We start from the raw sequence: 20517 nt of genomic DNA, 5'->3' as shown, positions 1-20517 counted from the left end.
ACACACACACACACACACACACACACACACACACACACACACACACACACACACACACACACACACACACACACACACACACACACACACACACACACACACACACACACACACACACACACACACACACACACACACACACACACACACACACACACACACACACACACACACACACACACACACACACACACACACACACACACACACACACACACACACACACACACACACACACACACACACACACACACACACACACACACACACACACACACACACACACACACACACACACACACACACACACACACACACACACACACACACACACACACACACACACACACACACACACACACACACACACACACACACACACACACACACACACACACACACACACACACACACACACACACACACACACACACACACACACACACACACACACACACACACACACACACACACACACACACACACACACACACACACACACACACACACACACACACACACACACACACACACACACACACACACACACACACACACACACACACACACACACACACACACACACACACACACACACACACACACACACACACACACACACACACACACACACACACACACACACACACACACACACACACACACACACACACACACACACACACACACACACACACACACACACTTGTACTCACACACACACACACAAACACACGCGCGCGCGCACACACACACACACACTCACGGAATGATCATCAGGCGTCACGTAACTACAGTAGACTACGCCATGTGGAGTCTGCACGCCATAGGCTATGTCTTTTGTACGTGACGAGTGTCTCGCGGAGTCGTTATTATACGACTCACCTCACACCGCCCAGCCTAGCGCCTGTTGCCAGGTGATGGGAAATTCAACACACCGCCCAGCCTAGCGCCTGTTGCCAGGTGATGGGAAATTCAAAAGTAAGTTGTTTTGATTCATTCGCCAGATCAGACGAAGGCGTCAGAGGTGCAAAAGTAGGAAAGAGATTGAATGTAAAGCAAGGAGTTTAGTCCTTTCGTCTTTAGTCTTTCCTTCATGTTGTCTTCGTTTCGTTGTGAATTTTCGAGCTTAGTCAGGCAGGGCTCGGAAAAATATCATCAGGCAAAATGAAGTCGTGAAAGTGCCTTAGACAAGACAACCCAGTTACCAATTGACTCTGAGACACCCTGAATCTGAAATGGAGAATGAACATAGAGGTCACGTTCGAGCGGAGGCCCATGCATCGCCGCTGCAACCATCACAGAGGATGGCTTTGGGCTCTCTCTCCGGAAGACCAGTGGCTCAGCGCTTGGACTTCGGAAATGTGAGTGCCAATCCCAGTACTTATGCACTGTACGTTAAATTGTACGGAGGAGTCCTATCACACGATTGTATGTAATTATGAAAAGGGGCGGCCGGTGCAAACCTCTAGCTAGCTATTATACAGTCATTCTCACTGACTAAGGCTGCGTTTACACGACAACGCTGGGGGTGAAAACGCAACAAAATCCTTTTGGATGCATGGTTCATTTACACGGTACGAAGAGCAAAACGTAAAAGTTGTACACCAAAACGGAAGAAAACCAAAACGCTGGCCAAGGTGGAAGAATTTGAAAACGGAAATGTTCCGCCGGATAAATTTGAGTGTGTGAACAGTCGAAACGGTATGCTGGCCTCGTTTTCCGTCACGTTTGTTTCGTTTTCGGCCGTTTACACGGATCCGGCAATCCAAAAAATTGTTTTTACAATTTTCGTCATGTGACGAGTGTTTTTTTGTGGCCTGTTTTCAACTATTGCTTGAGTGTGATTGGTGCTTCCGCGACAACACTTGGCATGTGACGCACTTTTGCGGATCCTTTGCTCCCGTGTAGACGCGCGAAAACGATACAAACGGAGACCACCTCGGATCAGCTTTGATCATATAAACGCACGAAAACGAAAGAAGAAATGCGGGACTGAAAACGGAAAACTGGCCGTGCGTTGTCGTGTAAACGCAGCCTAAGTGTATGTGAAACTAATAAGGCCAAACTAAAAAAAGGTGTGTGGTTCGACTAACATGGACATTTTTTTACGGGCGGGCGGGCAGATTAAAAAAAAAAAAATATTTTTTAGTACATGTAAATACATTGTACTGCCTTTAGACACCCAGTACATCGGCATTATTACGCAGTGTTATGCCATACATGTTGTATAAAGGGATCACTGGCTAATACTTTGTGTCGGCGTGCACGAATACATGGGCTTTTTTCATCGACGCTTCCTGTGCTTGCACACATGGAGCAGCAACTTACCGGTACAGGTGAAATATCGTTCCCAATACACGAGGAAAGTCAGGGCTGGTATTTGGGATCACAAAACGGGAAACACGTCAGAGGCCATCTTGAATCACGCTACGTCATCAGATACCCGCACGTGATGCGGGGCCGCGAGATCGCGACTGCGCTAAAGTGTACTTGCCAGTACAGTCTTTGACCTAGCTGCAAGAGCAAGTGCTAGTTTTTATTTTATTTTTTGGTGGTGCTTGAACTAGTTCGAACTGCTTCCCTTCGACTTTCTTTGACAGAGCGGGTGCTGTTAGGGTTTCCTGTTGTCAGTTTGTATCCACCACCGGTCTTGTATGTCAGTGCTTGTACAAGGAGGTGTTCAGTAGTTATTTTCAGTCCGCACCATGGATCGCATCCAGGGTAGGAAATCGCACTCTGACCGGCTTTCCCGAGTCCAGAAAGAAGCGAACTAGTGGCCAGTTCGGCTCAGTATCATGGCCAGCTGGACGTAGATCAGATCGCCCCGAGGTCGAAAAAACCGACAGTAGTCCTGAAATCCTTACCTAGCAGAACATTGACAATGTGGAGCGTGGTGTTCAAGAACAAGGAACCATGGTAATAATTGGATTCGCTCCAGAAAAATTATTCTCGTGGTTCCCGGTTCCTTTCCCAATATTTCCTATGGTCTGGATACAAGGGCGTCGGAACCGCACCGGCCGGGGCGGCCATGGCCGCCCCACTTTTTCGGCCGTTTTTTTTTTTTTTTAGCACACTGCAACAAAGCGCGATGATCTCAGCGCAAACGTGGCAAATCCTTGTCCCCGATCGTGGTTTGTTGCAGAATCAAAAGTCCATATCCATGTACACTGAAATGGCACCAAATGCCTGGGAATGCTTGCAATTGGCTTCAATTTTTGAATTTTTTTCCCAGGGGAGGGTAATGTTTGTCCCCGATCGTAGCATCTTTTTGTTTTTTGCAGAATCAAAAAGTCTTTCATTGTAGTTACCGTACACTGAAATGGCACCAAATGCCCGGAAATGCTTGCAATAGGCTTTAATTTTTTCCGAGGGAGGACCCCCGGACCCCCCTTCCATGGCCGCCCCACTTCCAAAGTCGTTCCGACGCGCCTGGGATACGTGCATCACGCTGAAGCCTAGATGAATCTGTAAGTCAGTCTTCTCCGTCTAGCTCAAGATTTTGTGAACATGTTATCAGTGAACAATAAAAGCAAAGGACACAGTGCAACAAATGGAAAATGCACGTCTCCTTCTTTTCCTTGCCGTGCGCACTGCACTGTCACAGTCTGCAGTTCTGACTGGAAGGTGTCTTGCGTTTGTGAAAGAACCAGCGCAAGTCGCGCGTGGCGCGGCGTCCTTCAAAACGACACAAGTGAGCTCCACATGAGCCGATTTTGACAATCGATGGCTCAAAATTTTCAGTAGGAGATGCTCCATACTTTCACCGAAGCGAATTTTGCCAAAACGATCCTAGAGGTGGGACACGTTTACGGAGTTTGAGGGTGTTATTTGAGGTCTAAATTGCGAAAATCAAAAAATCCTTCGGTGAATCCCTTTGCCCACATCTGAACTCGGTGCCTGCAAAATCTCAGCCTGCTAGAGAGAACTGTGGCTCACTTGCGTGGATTTCAACAGGCCAGAGTCGACGCGAAGTACGGCAAGATTCCCTGTACACAGCATGGTGTGACACATGTCACGTGAACCAAGATGGCGCCCACGTGTTTCTGTACAAGTACTAGCCCTGAAAGTGCAATCTCGTCTGTCCTTCATCCCGAAACAGAAGGCCGTCCTTAATCTGGAACGAGGCAATCACTCTCAACCGGACGGTCACTTCAAAATAAGTCTCGCCAGTCTGCCGCTGGTCGTATCGAGTAGACTCTACTACCAGCACAAGGCAGCAGTCGTACCACTCACTGCACTGCACTGCAGTACAACTACAAGTCAAGTCCAAAAGGAGCCGCCTGCGTCCGCAGACTCACGCTGCACAGCACGTAGACGTGGACGTGTTCAGTCCACGTACGTCAGTCACACGACAGCCCGCCGAAAAAAAAGTTACGGTCGGGCTGAAAAATGTACGGTCGGTCGGGTGAGTCGAACCACAGACTTTTTTCAGTGTGGCCTAAATGAAAAATACTAGGAAATGTGTCGCGAAAGAAGCTAGGCGTACAAGCGTTTGTTTCGGACGAGCACCAATTATTCAGTTATGGTGTAGGAGTCGCAGTAGGACCCAATGTACCTTTTTTAATCTTTACCTCCTGCGGCTCTTTGGATAATGGCCTAGTCAGGCTGGGGGCAAAAACGAAATCATCCTGGCCGACCTGGGATTATCACCCAAATCCCCATAATACAATCATGTAACCTGACGCCATAGCGGTGATATCAAGATTGGACGTTGCTACGGAAGATCAAGAATTGACCTCGCCATTCAGCTCCATACAGGAGCTAAGCTTGATGGGCCACTGACACTTAGTAGCTTGTCATGTCGAAAGCAAAGTGCTCATTCTCAGACCTCAATTCACCCGGAGCTGACGGGTCGATCGAAGTCGTGAGGTTTGTTCCGGCGGAAGTAGGAATCAATGGTTGGAAAACTAGTACTAGACTCTCGTTTCGAAATTTGAAGTTGCGTGCAGTGTGATAACAATTTCAACCCTGAACGACTTTCTTTGCACATCAGTTACCCCAACTATTACTTGTCACACGACGGTTCGTGCTCACGATTTCACGATACCATGGTTCTACGATCCACGGCAAGACACTTCACACTACGACTAGCTCTGCCGACACGGCGCACGCGAGTCGGTCACAATTTGACTGTTGCCTAGGTAATTGTAATGGAGGCACGTGTTTTTGATGGAAATAAATCAAAATATTTTTTTATTTTCATGCCTCCCGGGAAAATTCAAACTCTCTTTGCCTGATGTTGGAGTAGAACAAGACTGAAAAGACGACTTTGTTGCTTTTGCGTTCTTGACTGGATTTCTGGGACCAAGGATTTGACAAATCCGCGTAGCTTTGCTCTATTTTTGCTGGTTGTTTTCCGTGGCCTTGGGCAACTGGGTCCGGACAGGGCAATCGGCTCACAACCTACAGGGTTTGGAGTGCCTCGTTCGATTTCCCAAATCCTTTTGGCTGTTCAGCCGTTTTGTTGCTTTGTCTTGTTTCGCTGCTCGCGTCATCATCATTTTATCAGTCGATTCAAGTAGGGAGCAGTAGATTTCGATAAGCATCCTTTCGGATTCTGGGCTGAATGTCCGGGTGGCCATTGTTCAGAAAGTCAGACCTGTGCTGCTGTTCAGGAAACGCTCAGTGAGAAGACGCGATCGCGAACACAAGCCAAACCAGTACAGGAAACACGAAATCGAAAACGAAAACGCACAGCCAGGGGGTCAGGGTGTCGCGGGCAGACCGTCGGGTCTACGGATTCAGATTTCCCGCCATTTGATGATCGCCTTGGTGATCCGCCCGCGAGCCCGAACAGACGTGACTTTGTCCCGTCGTGTGAAAGGCCTATAACTTGTCACATAGTTTGACCGGGTCAATAATAGCCTTTTTGGTGGCAGGCGGGTGCCATATTAGGGAGGCAGACTCTGCTTGTTGGCCGCTTTTGCTCCTAATTTGGGTGTAGATGCGGACATCAGGTCCGAACACAGAAGAATTTGTTTCATATGAACAAAATTTGTGGATCGATTCTGAGCCCTCATGATGCTTCACCCGCCATCACCTTGAGCCAGAAAGGCCCAGAATCCAAAACTTTGGCAAAAGGACTTTGCTCCCCATTGAGTGGAGCCTGCGTGCTAGAGTGTGTATCCTGCTAATACCGCGCTGATCGTTTGGGCAGTGCCTATGCACAGAACCATACGGTATAAGAAAGAAGGAAAATATGGACGCATCAAAATAAGCAGGGTGATGTTTGCGAGCAATGGTGAACAATAAAGGATTGGGGTGCCAGGAACTGGGTTCTTCATTGCACACAGCCAGTGTATATGCACTGCCCTATGGAAGTCATCAAAAGGGCATTGTAGCAGACAAACATGCCCTGATATACAGGCTCCACTCGACGGAGACCAAAATCCTTTTTGCATTATGGCTCGGAGAGATGTTGGCCATTGATTAACCTCCACCCAAGTTTGGGGTGGATTGTCCGTAGTAGAGTATGTTTGAAGAAGAGATGTGTCATCCGAACGACTGACGAGTGCTGTTTCTATTTGCTGGATGCATGTCCGGAGCGCCTTGGAGTTTGGACTGTTGGTGAGTGTGTAGAGCGCACTGAATGTACACGTACATGTAGATGACTTATGTGCTGCATACGGGTTGTTTGAACGCAGTCGACCCGGAATGTCCCTCGCGATGACTGTGCAGCACGGGCCAAGAGTGTTGTTGGCTCTTACATTAGTGCATGGTCATGAGCCTTCTAATCAATGATGCTAATGGTCAATTCTGCCTTCATTCGTATGACTGCGTGCAGGCACCGCAAACACCACAGGCATCGGGAGGCGCGACGCCACGCCGTCCATCACCTCACAGCCGTGTCGTGCAACGCACTGCTGGTGATCGGTAAGTGATCTGTGAGGCGAGGACTTGGAAAGCCGACATGGCGAGTAGCATTGTGAACTTCTTTCTCCAGATCGCTACTTTCATGCAAGTCTTTCTACAGGAGAGAAATGTCCTGCTTTCATGTTGCTCTTTTTAATGTGCTGGTATGTCTCTGCATGAGCATTGTCAATTGGCATGTGACAGAGTGGCCTGGCACTGGCAGTCACTTTGTGCATCTATTGCTTACACAGCTGTGCAATGCCGTTTCTTTTCATATTATTTCTCTCTCTCTCTCTCTCTCTCTCTCTCTCTCTCTCTTTCTCATCTCTCTCTCTCTCTCTCTCTCTCTCTCTCTCTCTCTCTCTCTCTCTCTCTCTCTCTCTCTCTCTCTCTCTCTCTCTCTCTCTCTCTCTCTCTTTTTAACGATTTTTCTTATGATTTTTTATTGGCAACGCAGATGATGATGATGGCCATGACAATGATGATGAATGTGCTCGTGAATTTCAAGTTTGCTTCTTGTTTTTTTGTGCTATGTGTCAACGAACGCCAAACAGGTTCATTCCCGACAGGACATCGGCCGAGAACTGGGAGACCCGGTTCAGCATGACCCCATCAAAGCACGAATCGGAGAAGTGAGTTTGCAGTGATAGCGTGTACTTTCTGTATGCCACTGTTTTGTCAGAGAGCAGTAGTAGTGTACTGGACTGGTACATGTATTAGGAATTGTAAAATATGGGTCTTTTTACTATTCGCTATACTCTGGTTCCTATGCTGGCATCAGTGCTGTGTACATTCACATTCTATTTTCTAGTTCTTTCGACGTGGATGGACTGCTTGGTCCTTCTCTGGGTACAGCCAGACCTCGCTTATCCGGTCCTCCTTTGTCCGGATCCCTCGCCATCCAGAAGAAAATACTTCGAAGTAGCTGGTTACTGATGTACAACATACGTGATGCATCCAACAGAACCGGTGTTCGATTATCCCGTTCCCTCGCCTATCCGAATATTTTTGTGGGAAACAGATGTGTACGGCTCAGTGAAGTCTGACTGTATTTGGTGTGTACAATGTGTCTTGACTGTACCTGTGTGTCTCTTCCAACGTGCATTAACCCCTTGTGTCTTGTGTCCTTTCTTTATGTTTTATGGATTCAGGGACGTCAATAATGGTACGTCAGCAGGTTTTTTGAGTCTCCTGGTTACAGTGTCTGTGCTGCTCTGGCTGATTTGCGTGGCACGGATCTGCTTTGAAGTTTCGTTTCGGCCATGTTTTGGTGTTAGATCTTGATAATTGTTGCACTTTCGATGTCATGTCTACCCGTATGTGGCTTTTCTGGTCTCTCTCTCTCTCTCTCTCTCTCTCTCTCTCTCTCTCTCTCTCTCTCTCTCTCTCTCTCTCTCTCTCTCTCTCTCTCTCTCTCGGCTTCCTTCATTTTTCTGGGTTTTTGTCTTGTGTTCACAGACAACGCCAAGCTGTATTGTCAGATTCTTCGCAACGAGCTCCTCACCAGCTCTGTGAAATCCTCTCCATTGGTGAGTGACATGTGCACTTTTCTCCACTATAGCGTGCATTCTTCTTATTACTCTGAACAACACAGCTGCAGTGCCTGTCCTAATGTGCTGTGCTCTACCAGTGTTGCAGTTTTGCGCGTATTCAAACTTCAATGCATGATCCTAACCGAAACATCCGGATATTCCGTGTACCATGTACTATTAGGCCGCCTCTGCATCGCGCACAGCACCCCAAGCACCCGTCTACACGGTAAGTAACGATGGCAAATTCGCACGTGTGCACTGAATTGCTAAGCAGTGTATCACGATCACTTGCCACAATGCCAATCCATTCTAATCCTATGTGCCCCCCCCCCCCCCCCGAATGGCGGCGCTGTTTGAACATTTGCCGTGATGAAAGCTGATCTTCGAAACAAGTACATGTCTTGGTTTTCTGCTTGCTCTCTCATCTGGATCCAAAACTTGTCCGAGCAAAGTCCCGAAGAAAATTTTCAAAGCAAGTACTGTAAGTCAACGCATATTTATTTTTCGGCTATTTTTGGCCTGGTCATGTCTGGCCGAAAGTGTGTTGCGGCCGAAATTTTGTTTTGCAAGGTTCAGTGTGACAGTGTATGCAGGCGGCAGCAGTACAGACCGAAAATTTGATGCGGCCGAAATCGGGTTTAGCCCTGGGAGGCCGAAATTTGAATGGGCTGAACATTTGTAGACTTGCAGTACATGCCCCACTATTCTCTGATGAATCACCTACGAGGTTTTTCTCTTGGCTCTCCTCGCTCCTAAACAATAAGTATTCCTCCTCCTCCCCCCCCCCCACCACCTTGAGAAAATGCCTGTCGTAGTTCTACTTGAAATGTCGTATACAAGACACTCATGTATTGTAATACCCATGCATTGTGTATTCATGGTCCTTCGAATGTGTGTGTGAGTGTTTCATTGTTGCTTCTTTTTTTCCCTGGTTTACCTATGTGAACGTAGTTCTCCGGTTCAGTGACTCCGAAAAGGAAATCTCCGCACCGAAGGCGGCACGTGGAGGCATCGTACTCACACAGCCGCTCACCTCTCTCTAAAGCAAGGTAAGGGATCGTCGCAAAAGTTTTTTTGTCGTCCCTGAAACCAACATCATTCGTTTGGGGGGGGGGGGGGGGGGGGTGCGAGCCAAAATCCTGTTCGTTTTTCTCTCGGCAACATCAACCTGTAGCATACAACGGAATTGTAATACTTCTGTGTGCCCAGTACGGTAGTAAATTTCCAGGTAAAATAGCTGACGAGGCTTGGTAAGTTCCGACAGCATAATTGCGTTTTAAACTTGTACGTTGCTTGGTGTACATGTAGTCAGGATAACTCATTTCGCTGGATATTGGCTGTTCTCCAGTAAAGCAGGCTTGTTGATTATGTTTCTGTTTGTACTGCTTGTGTTTGTTTTCTGTATCTGCGTGCACAGTCAAGATCTTCTGCTGTCACCTCGCAAGGTGAGGTCCCTTGTTCACCGGCCATGTTGTTAGCCGGTGCAGGCTAAATTCTATTTTTCAAGGAAACCCTTCCGAAAAGGTATCGAATCAGCATGGCATTTTCATTCGTCCTGCCAAGCTTCGGCTGATTTGGAGCCATGACAAGGACGCTTTGGCGATTTGAAGATCGAAAAACCTCAGGTTTGTCACGAAGAAAGGCCATGATGGCACACAAATGGTACAGCCCGTGTGGCACAATGAAGTCCTCCACAGACCCCTTGCTCCCCGCACGCACGCATGCACACAAGTGAACGCAGATAAAAGTTTATTTTTTATTTTTTCACTTTTGGTACATTTTTAGATAGCATGATTTCCGAGATCATCAAGGCAAATCTGAAGCCATAGTACACTGACACGTTTACGGTTAGGGCTAAAAGAAAGAGTAGAGGGAAAAGTCTGAAAAATCTGAAACAAATCCCTCCAAACAAGAACGAAAGCAATATTCGTTGAAAGTGGCTTTTTCGTCCAGATCAGACGAACTTCCGTAAGATCTTCGTAACCTCGTTTCCGAACTACGAAAATGGTGTACGAAAATCGTTAGCGAAAGGTCTCTAATAAGTCGCACTCGATTGTAAATCGCACCCCCATTTTCAGGTTTGAGTATTACTGAATCGATAATATTGACTTAAGTAGTAAGTCACGCTCGATTGTAAGTCGCACCCCCCTTTTTACCCTTGAATTTTAGTGTAAAAAGGTGCGACTTATATTCTGGGAAATACGGTAATCAAGTTAATGCATGCAGTACAAGGCGTGAAACAATACGAGATGGAAAGAGAGCCAAGATTGGAGAAGGTTATCTTCTCAATATTCATTGGTTTGAGGGAAAGATGCAAACGGGAAAAGTCTGAAGAAACAATTGACTGCCACCACCAGAACTCGAACCAGGGACCCTCGCTTATGGCCAGCGATGCTCTAACCACTGATCTATGGTGTAGTCGTCATGCAAGCAGCGACCGTTTTCTCAATATTATTCACTCGTTGAGGGAATGGAAAGTCTGAAGAAAATTTGACTGTCACCACCAGGACTCGAACTGGGGACCTTTGCTTGAGGGGGTGATGCTCGAGCCACTGAGCTATGGTGTAGCTGTCACACAACGCTCTCTAAGCTGCAAATTCCTGGCAGAGAGTGCTCCTTCTCTTACCACCATCATCTGTTCATGCATGGCGCCTAGTCGATTCATGGCTGGTGACATCAACATAGCTGGCTGTTACATCAGTTAGCGCATAAGCGATGACACAGCGTCAAAGTGCAGCGTGTTGTCTGACCCTGCAAAATGGCCAATGTGCAGTAGACCGACTGCTCGGCCTTCTAGCAACATTGTCCTAACCGATGTCGCACTAGGTGTACTTGATGGCGTTTTACCGGCCAGAGACGGGACCTCCTCAATGACTGGCCCGGCGTGACGTATGCCGTCCTTGTGAGTGAGTAAGTTGATACAACTTGTTCTCACTCCGTCTGTGTAGCGTCCGTTGTGCATCGTCTTCAGCACTGCCGGGTCATCTTCATTGTTGTCTTTTATGTTGTCAGTAGTATGTGTCGGGCAGGTTTCCGAGTAGGCACATGCCCCAGCCCATTTTTGGGGTAAAAAACCGGGCGCCCAGTTTTTACGTAAAAAATGATTTTTTGGGTATTGGAGGGGGTACGGGTATGCCCTAATTGATTCTGGAGTATGATGGATTATTGAAAAACACTGAATGAAACTCATAGATTTGCGTGATTTTGAACTCTATATTCAAATTTTCGGCTCACTTTTTTCGTGACCTCTTCCGCGATACGCAGTATGATGATGAGTTATCAGAGGCTCTGAGATGTACCAACGGTTCAACCCAGTCAGTCATCGTGTTGTCATTCGATGTCCTCCTTCAAACCTCCATCATATCACAGGTTGATTCAGGTAATTTTGATATGAACCCATCTTCGCTGATGTCAATGGTGCCGACTTGCACACGAATCCGCGTGACTCTTGTGGCCACGGCACGGAGTTTAACAGCCTTGGTGCTATGACGTACACTCGCGTCATCGGCTCTGTACACTTCTTTGCGATTCACATCATCGATCAATTTCATGATATCACTTGCATCCGAATATGTGGCATCTGTGAAGATATCAACCATATCCTGTGAACATTCATCGTCGCGCAATTCGTTGAGCTTATAGAAAGAGTGCCTTCCATCAACCCATCTTCGGACTATCACACCATCATCTGCGTTGCTTACAGTGCCGAAGTCCTCGACACCACTGATGATGATCTTCGGAAGGTGCTGTTTCTCATCTTTCACCTTCAACACCAGTCCGGTGACTCTCACAAATATACTCGGCTGCAGCGAGTGGCGTCATGTCGAACCTTCTGGGGTGCCGTATCATACCCCATTTGGGCTGGGGCATGTGTCTACTCGGAAACCCGCCCCCGACACATACTACTGTTGTCATCATTGTCTGCCAGTCCTTCCTCTAGCTGGGTTACCTCTTGCAAAAGCTTTGCTGCTTCTTGCTGTGCCGTCTCTAACTCGTTTTCGGTTGTTACAGATGATTGTACTGGTACCGCTGCTTTTTTCTTCCAGTAGTTGCTCATTCTCTTGGCATTGCGCAGATGCTGAGCGAGCTCGGTCTGTTTCTCCTTCAACCTCATTAAATCTTTACTTGTGTCATCCAACTTTGCTATCAAAGCTTGCGCTTCTTGCTTTCTGTCTTCCTGCTGCTCTTGATGAATGCGTACTTGTTGGGCTGCGTCTTCCAATGCGTGCTCCCGCCGACATTAACGCTTTGTGATGTTGCGCGTTCTGTTGTAACTTGGCAATATGCGTTGCTGCAGGTCGTCCCATTGCTTGCTGTCTCCGACATGGTTTATTGTGAAGCTCTTGTGTGGCACCTTGCGTGATGGGTGCGAGTTGTTCAACTTGTTGCGAATCTTGCTCTTGTTCTCTTCCTCGAGGCAGAATACAGCTGCATGCGATGCTCCTGCATGTTCTCCTTTCGGGACTAAACGTTTTGGCAGCCAGACTCTCAGCTAGACTGGAGAAGACTCAGGAGACTATGCTTGCTATACATATGGTCCATATGCAAAATCAATGAAATTTGGTAATTATCGTCCCTTTTGCTAAAAATCGCTGGGGAGTATTGGGGCTAAAACTTCGTAGCAGCCATCCCTACTATGACAGACATTGACTGGTATATGTTCCATTCTGTTCCCTTCCACGGCGGGTCGTCTGCGAAGCTTTCTTCTTTGCCACTTGCCAGACAGATCGTACGTCTTCGCAATGTATCTCCAGTCTCCCTCAACGGATCAAAACACGGCTTTCGCCAGGGAGCAGACGAAATCCCTGACTTCGCGGTGGCAACATCTTTGAGTAGGGAAACCCAGCAACTAACCAGGAATCACCAATAAACACGTTTAACACACAGTGTGATTTGCGACGACTCTCATTGTGCCGTCGCACCATGCATAGACCATGCACGGGGAAGGAAGACGGTCGAGTCATGTTATTACGACAGCCTGCACCTGGCTAATGTTGTCTCTTGTTTTTCTACTCTTGCCGCTATGGTATTGTTCGCCTTGAGAAACGCAGTGTTAAAAGTGCTACCTTTTCGTTGTTGACTCCCGTGTTTTGGGCATGTGCTATTTTGGTGTGCTTTGTTCTTAGTCCCATCGTTGTATTCCCGAAGCGCCGCACAAAGTCCTGGATGCACCCGAGTTGCAGGTGGGTAGTTGATGGTGTGTTGGGCAATGCACCTGTTACAACATGGATTAGCAAGTACACTGTAGTCTCATATGTACAGTGCGGTTGTTGAGCCAATAGTAATATGTAAAGAGAAAAGGACCTATAACTTACTGTTAGGACTAACAGTCCTCCAAAGTAGCGAGATAATATACGGTCAGATAGTGCGACAACAAGGCACAACGCTGACAAGGATATTGAGACATTCCCTTCCCCTCATTGGATCCTTCTGCACCAGAGCCTTCCAAGTTGGAAGGTTGTTGGTTTGCGCTTCGTAGATGTGTTGGAACTAGGTGTCAGGTCGTCGAATGTCTCAGTATCTTTGTCAGGTTTTGTGCCTTGTTGTCGCACTATCTGACTGTAGATTATCTCGTCACCTTGGTTACCTTGGTTACCTTGGTTACCTTGGTGAACTGTTAGTTATACCTAATAACTTATAGATCCTTTTCTCTTTACAAGTCTCATATGCTATCACCATTGACCTCGTGCGTGGTTCTGAACTTCCTTGGTATGGTACAGTGCAGTCATGCTTAATGAAATCCAGGTAATGAACCATTTAGCACCTTGCAGCAGTCTCAGCCCAGTGCCTGCAGGTCTGGGGCCGCGCAGTGCTCGGCGCTAGATGTCTCACACGATCGGATTTCATTGAGCAGCGCTCTATGTATTCTCACCTGTGGATAATGTAAAGAATCTTGTCAGTGCCTGTATGTGCGTGCATGCGTGCCTGTGTGTGATCAAAACCTGCAACACTGTAGCAGATTAATCTATCCACTACTAGTACATGTATGATGGATGTGTGTTGTGTCAGGGCGAGATTCTTGCCACTGCCTGACATTGTTCTGTTGTTTGCTAGCTATCCACTATGGTGTGAAGTTAGCATCTCGGGTGTGAAGTGTGTTGGCTCAACCTGTGCATTTAGGTAGCTGCCTGGCGATGTAGCTCTTTCCTATCTCTGCTTTGTTTGTGGCAGGATGACTTCTACCTCAATCTTCTCGACTGGTCCAAGACCAACCTTCTATCGGTGGCATTGGGTCCATCTATCTATCTGTGGAATGGCCTTACCGGACAGGTACTGGAGTGTGTGTGTGTATAGAGTCAGGTACTGACCTATCGTGTCTGCATACACCTCACGTGCAGTTTGTTGTGCCTTTGTCCTTCTGTACTTGGCCTGTTTGATCCTCTGCATGCATGCCCAGTCAAAAGTTAGTTTTGATACGGTTCCCTTTCATTGGTCTTCTTCTGGCTGTGTTCTGTGTGCTGGCAGGTATCGAAGTTATTAGAGTTGGCTCGACACCGTGCAGACAATCTGGTAACAGCTGTTTCTTTCAATGAAGAGGTAAGTTCGTGCTGGGAAATTTCACAATACATGTATCATGTACAAGTAATTGGTAATTATCTACACATGATTGGGTTCCGTACTGTATGATGCACTTCTGAGTGATCTGCTGCACTGGTCTTGCTCCCGGATTTGCTGCCTTTCTTTCGGCGGACTCACTGATTTTTTTCTCTTTTTTAAACTCCGTGCGAATATTTCGTTGAACCATCCTGGCCCTGTATGTGGGTGTGTATGTGGGTGGGTGGGTGTGAGTGTGTGCACATCTGTGCACGTGTGTGTGTATATGCATACGTGGCCATATGTGTACAGTGTATGTGTACACATATATATTCAGACATAATACATTGTATGTCCCGTTTGCAACTCCCTCAAACTAATGAATACATTATGTATATGTGTTTGCATTGGCTCTAGGGTGATACGTTGGCTGTGGGTAACTCGAGTGGCGCAATAGAGTTGTGGGATGTGAACCAGACTAAGCTGCTGAGGAAAATCTCGAAGCATTCATCAAGAGTCCGTACGTCTGAACATCAGAGCTGTTGTGTTGCCTGTGATGCTCTCTCTCTTCTCTCTCTCTCTCTCTCTCTCTCTCTCTCTCTCTCTCTCTCTCTCTCTCTCTCTCTCTCTCTCTCTCTCTCTCTCCTGATAAACACATCTTCTCCGGTTGTCTTCCCCGGACACGTAATTATTTTCCTTTCACCGAATGCAGTATTGTGTAGTGAGTCCTGATTTTCTGTGTGACACCTCGTAATGTACATGTACTGTCATAGTAATTACTCCGTAACTCGCCGCTTGTATCTTCTGCTCCGTGTCATATCTATCCGTAGCTTCACTTGCGTGGAACAAGTCCGTCCTGGCATCAGGAAGCCGCGATGGTACGCTCACAGTTAACGACATTCGGTAAGGACTTCCCTTGAGCAAGTACTGCATGTGCATGTGTGCGTTAGCAGCACCTACAGCTTCAACGACTTGACGATGTTTTTTGTGATCATACTGTGCCAGCTCTTGCCTGGCAAGAAGGCATCATTGCCTGTTGAATACCATACTGGTGATGGTTGATGGTGTTCATGTGCACACTTCACTATTGCAGGCAACCAGGGTGCTGTACAACGCGCTACTATAACGGGCACAACCAGGAGGTGTGCGGACTGAAGTGGTCACCAGACGGCAACTACCTGGCATCAGGGGGCAACGACAATACGGTAGGTGAACAGGTTTTGGAAATACTGTAGCCACAATTGTGCTGCCTGCTGCGTGTATTTAAGTGAAGATTGATCATACTGCACTGTCGGAAAGTCCTATGCACTGTATAATATACCAGTGCATAGAATTTCCGACAGTGCAGTATGATCAATCTTGCCAGTACCCGCTTCACAAACACGTTTGGTGGGCATGTTCAGCCGCAGTTGTGCTTGTTCCGTCATCGAATGGTCTCTCGTATCATCTGTGCTGCTGGTGCTGCTGTTGACAAAGTTTCTTGTTGAATACTGGTAGTATGTTTGCGTTGCTCTGTACAGTGCAATATCTGGACGCTGCACTCCGAGAAGCCCACATTTACGTACAAATCGCATGTAGCAGCCGTGAAGGCGGTGGCATGGTCACCCTATCAGGTTTGTCCCTGCCTAGGCCTATTTGAGAGTGATTGCTGGGGGTTTGCGTGGGCGTGTGTGTGTGGTGTGTGTATGTACATGTACGTTTGTCTGTTGTCTGTGTGGTGTGTGTCAATACTCCTGGAGTCTAGTTTTCCTGGTTATGCCTGTTCCTGTTTAGCTGCTGTGCAGCATGGATCAAAGTGTTTGGCATATTGGCATATTGGTCATTAGTCTTGATTGTGATGTATGTGCTGTTGGAATACGCTGTGTGGATGCCTTTAGCAGTCTACTTTCTCCTTGATTCTGTAGGTACTGTGGCCTGATGTCGTCTCCTATTGCTCTTTTGCATTGTACATGTGTGTCTACGTGTTGTGTGTGTCTACGTGTTGTGTGTGTGTGTGTGTGTGTGTGTGTGTGTGTGTGTGTGTGTGTGTGTGTGTGTGTGTGTGTGTGTGTGTGTGCATGTTGCGGACGTTCTATATTGTGTACATGTTGTGTGTGTATCCATGGTGTGCGTGTGCATGTGCTGGTGTACTTTGTTAGCACGGAGTCATTGCGACCGGAGGCGGGACAGCGGACCAGTGCATTCGTTTCTGGAACGCGCTGACTGGCGCAGAGCTGAGCTGTGTGAAAACGGGTTCTCAGGTTAGCTAGCAGCAGCTCTCCCTTTTTACTTGCATCCATGTACTTATTTGAAGTAGAATCTACACTTGTTGGTCTTGCCCTACACAATTGGTGTTGTAGTCTATCCGTCATTAGCAATGTATGGGATTACCTAACAGTTAGCAGTTTGGGGGGGGGGGGTCTAGGGAGAAGTGGTCTTGACTCTTGAGAGAGGTGGTCTTGGGGATCCTGGTAGGGAGATGCTCTGGGCTTGTGCTGGGATGTTATCTTTGTTGCTGAACATGGTTTTTGGATGGCTTAGTAAGGGGTCGTCCGTATTTTTCGAAAAATTAAAAAATCCGTCCTCAGGCAGAAAGGGGGTGGGTGGTCAAGAGCGCTGGCGGAATTTAATTTTTTGATTTTTCATACCTTTTTTTTTTTTTTCTTTCTTTCTTCAGTGATTTTGGTACACTTGTTGCACTGACATGTAGTGTCTGTAGACGTAGTGTAGGATCGCAAACACCAGTATGATATTCCGGTACATGACTCTTCATGTACATGTAGATGTAGTTGTAGGACGTGCATGGCCGTCGGTAGACCTCCTACTCACTCACTCACGCTACTAGTACTTTTGACATTTTAGCTACTACAATGTACATGAACTTGACATACATGTACATGTACATGTACAAGATGCAATCAGTGAACATGGGGTCAGGAGTTCTTATTTTCGAGCTGGTAAAAATCAAAAAATTAATGGGAAAAAATGGGGGGTGGGTGGGTGTTTCAGAGACAATTTTGCACGAGGACGGATTTTTTAATTTTTCGATAATTACGGACGACCCCTAATTGGCTTTCTTTCTGGCCATAGAAGGATCTGTTCACATGTGCTGCTACTATAACATACTAATGATTAACATTGCTTTTTCTCTATGCTGGTGTGCTCTCCCCACCCAAAGGTGTGCAATATTTTGTTCTCAACAACAAGCAATGAACTGGTAAGAAGACGTTCCGGGCCCCAACACTGTATTGTAGTAACTTGTGTAGCAAGGAAGCGCAACCTACAACGTTAGGAGCAGCCACCTCCTTCAACTATTAGTGCTAACGCCCTAGTCATGCAGCGTGTAGCTTCAAAACTATTTACCCCTATGTGCTGTGTGCTCTTTAAAGATTTAATGTAAATCGTTTGCAGTTGGTAGTGATGTTCGTATGGAGTACTTTGTTCAATAAAACATACTTCTGCTGTTTGTTTTGTTTTCTTGTTCAGGTCAGCAGCCATGGCTACTCGCAGAATTTCATTCGTGTGTGGACATTTCCACACATGCAAGAGCTGGCTCGCCTGTCTGGACACACGTATCGTGTGTTATACATGGTGAGTGCACCAGTCAGTCCGGTCTGTGTGTGTGCGTGTGTGCGTGCATGCGTGCGTTTGTGTGTGTGTGTGTGTGTGTGTGTGTGTGTGTGTGTGTGTGTGTGTGTGTGTGCGTGCGTGTGTGCGTGCGTGCATGCGTGCGTGCATGGTCCATGCAAGAGGTGGAGGGACATCGTTGTGGATGACTTCGCGTCAGTTGAGCCGTCGGTACCATTATGTTGATGATACGATGCGGCCCAGAACCATCCGGAGTGGCGTACCATTGCCCATCGACCACCCAGGGCACCCTCTGCTGCCAGCTACAGTTGCACCTGTGGCCGCATGTTCCCTCAAAGCGGCGACCTGAAATGCCATCAGTCATTCTACCATGGACTGGAGAAACGACAGTACACTATCATTGCTACGCAATGGGCAAGGTTAAGGTCAAGGTCAATGTGTGTATTGTTTGTCTGTGTGTCTCTGTGCATGTGTGTGTGTTTGTGTGTGTGTGTGTGTGTGTGTGTGCATTTGCATATGTGTGTGTATGTGTGTGTGTGTGTGTGTGTGTGTGTGTGTGTGTGTGTGTGTGTGTGTGTGTGTGTGTGTGTGTCTGTTCCTGTGCCTGTATGTGCGTATAGGCATTGTCACCGGACGCCGAGTCTATTGTCACGGGTGCTGGAGATGAAACGCTACGCTTCTGGAAAGTCTTTGAGCCTCGGAAGACCATCAAGGTAAGACGCACAACAGCTCATGGCATTTCGCTGACTATTCTACTGACCAATAAAGCACAGAATCACCCTCACATTCAGCGGCGCAGTGTTTTGGGCAACTGGCAAGCGCAATAAACTAGGCTGAAATGTGCCAGGCGCTCAGTGACTGTAGCCCAGGCTGCCGCTGTGTCTCCTTGGCTGTTCTCGACCATGGGTGTGCCTTTAGCAATTGTCAAGAGCCGTGCTCGTTCTTGAATGACTTTTTCTTGTTCGTGGCCATGTGTAGAATGGCTAGACACTGGAATGTGTGTGTGCATTGCAGAGGACTTCTTTTCTGTTCACTGGTCTGTTCAGCTTGCCTATATCGTGTCACTCTCTGTGTGTCCTCTTGCAGGCCGCACCGTCGGTAGTGAATAACTGGTCGCCGATACGATAAGTGGACAGACTACGCTGCAGGAAATCCTAAAATTCATATTCTTTTTACTCCAACAAAAATACGAACGCCGCGCAAGGAATAGCAGCCTTGATTGTGCACAATGCATTGAGACTACATTTCTAAAGAAAAAAAGCCGGCAGTCCATGGTAGTGGTACATACTGAATGACTAATACTAACAATGTTATTTGTTTGATAGCGCTTGTAAATACTGCCGCCGCCGCCGCAACTGCCTCCATACCCATACCCTTGATCTAACCCCCGCTGGTGTGGCGTGTGCATGTACATACACTAGTCTAGGATAGTTGGCTACTGCAGCTGCGCAATTATGCATTAACTAGGTTTAGGGCCGGCAGCGCGTAGACCTGGCACTTGAAAGCCGCACATGCGAGTGTGCCCAAAAAACGTAGCAAACAGGTACCTAGAATTCTCGCCACTCTCGCAGTCCACGACGTATACTGCGCAACAATTACTGCGAGTGCAGCAACAGTGCATTGTTCTATATCTTCTTGTAGGTTAGCCAGCTGCCTGTGCAGATAATCGCAAGCGCTACTAATTCTCAGCGCTTGTGCTCCGTTTTGTTATCTCTTCGTTGCCGTCTTCTTGTCGTGTTAGTCACCCCCCCCCCCTCGAGTGAACCAAATCGGATTTTCTACTGCATTTTGACTACTGATCTTGTATTATCAACATACCCCCCCCCCCCTTCTTGTTTTATATTTGTTACTTATCATGATATACCTGCTTGTTTTGAGCCACATTCATTGTTCGGTTTAAGTTGGCAGCTTTTTCCACGTTCAAGATTATAATATCCTCTGGGATATTTATTGTACCTGAAGAGTTGTTTTGTCGCTCTCACTCCCAGTGCCTTTCCTTTCCGCTGTGTGCAGGGGGAAAGGGGTATCT

General features: G+C 47.3%; 1 protein-coding gene across 1 annotated transcript; it reads left to right on the top strand.

Annotated features, from left to right (window-relative positions):
* The first annotated feature begins 1034 nt into the window (after positions 1-1034).
* On the top strand, positions 1035-20469 carry LOC135815458 (fizzy-related protein homolog). Its single transcript, XM_065328756.1, has 20 exons — positions 1035-1364; positions 6788-6876; positions 7410-7487; positions 8007-8020; positions 8314-8384; positions 8569-8613; positions 9339-9436; positions 9805-9832; positions 13514-13570; positions 14559-14657; positions 14853-14924; positions 15339-15441; positions 15752-15824; positions 16015-16126; positions 16442-16534; positions 17060-17161; positions 18079-18117; positions 18387-18491; positions 19109-19201; positions 19575-20469. The coding sequence occupies exons 1-20, from the start codon at positions 1239-1241 to the stop codon at positions 19614-19616; spliced, it is 1539 nt and encodes a 512-aa protein (XP_065184828.1). The 5' UTR covers positions 1035-1238; the 3' UTR covers positions 19617-20469.
* The last annotated feature ends 48 nt before the right edge of the window (positions 20470-20517 follow it).

This window comes from Sycon ciliatum, chromosome 4 (assembly GCF_964019385.1).
Source record: "Sycon ciliatum chromosome 4, ocSycCili1.1, whole genome shotgun sequence".
NCBI lineage: Eukaryota > Metazoa > Porifera > Calcarea > Leucosolenida > Sycettidae > Sycon > Sycon ciliatum.
Note: the sequence above shows the minus strand (reverse complement) of the source record. Positions and strands in the feature narration are given on the sequence as shown.

Coding starts and splice junctions, on each gene's coding strand:
- LOC135815458 (XM_065328756.1), top strand. CDS start 1,239: ATGGAGAATGAACATAGAGGTCACGTTCGAGCGGAGGCCCATGCATCG. Junction 6,877..7,409: donor CAACGCACTGCTGGTGATCG/GTAAGTGATCTG, acceptor AACGCCAAACAG/GTTCATTCCCGACAGGACAT. Junction 8,614..9,338: donor CCCAAGCACCCGTCTACACG/GTAAGTAACGAT, acceptor ATGTGAACGTAG/TTCTCCGGTTCAGTGACTCC.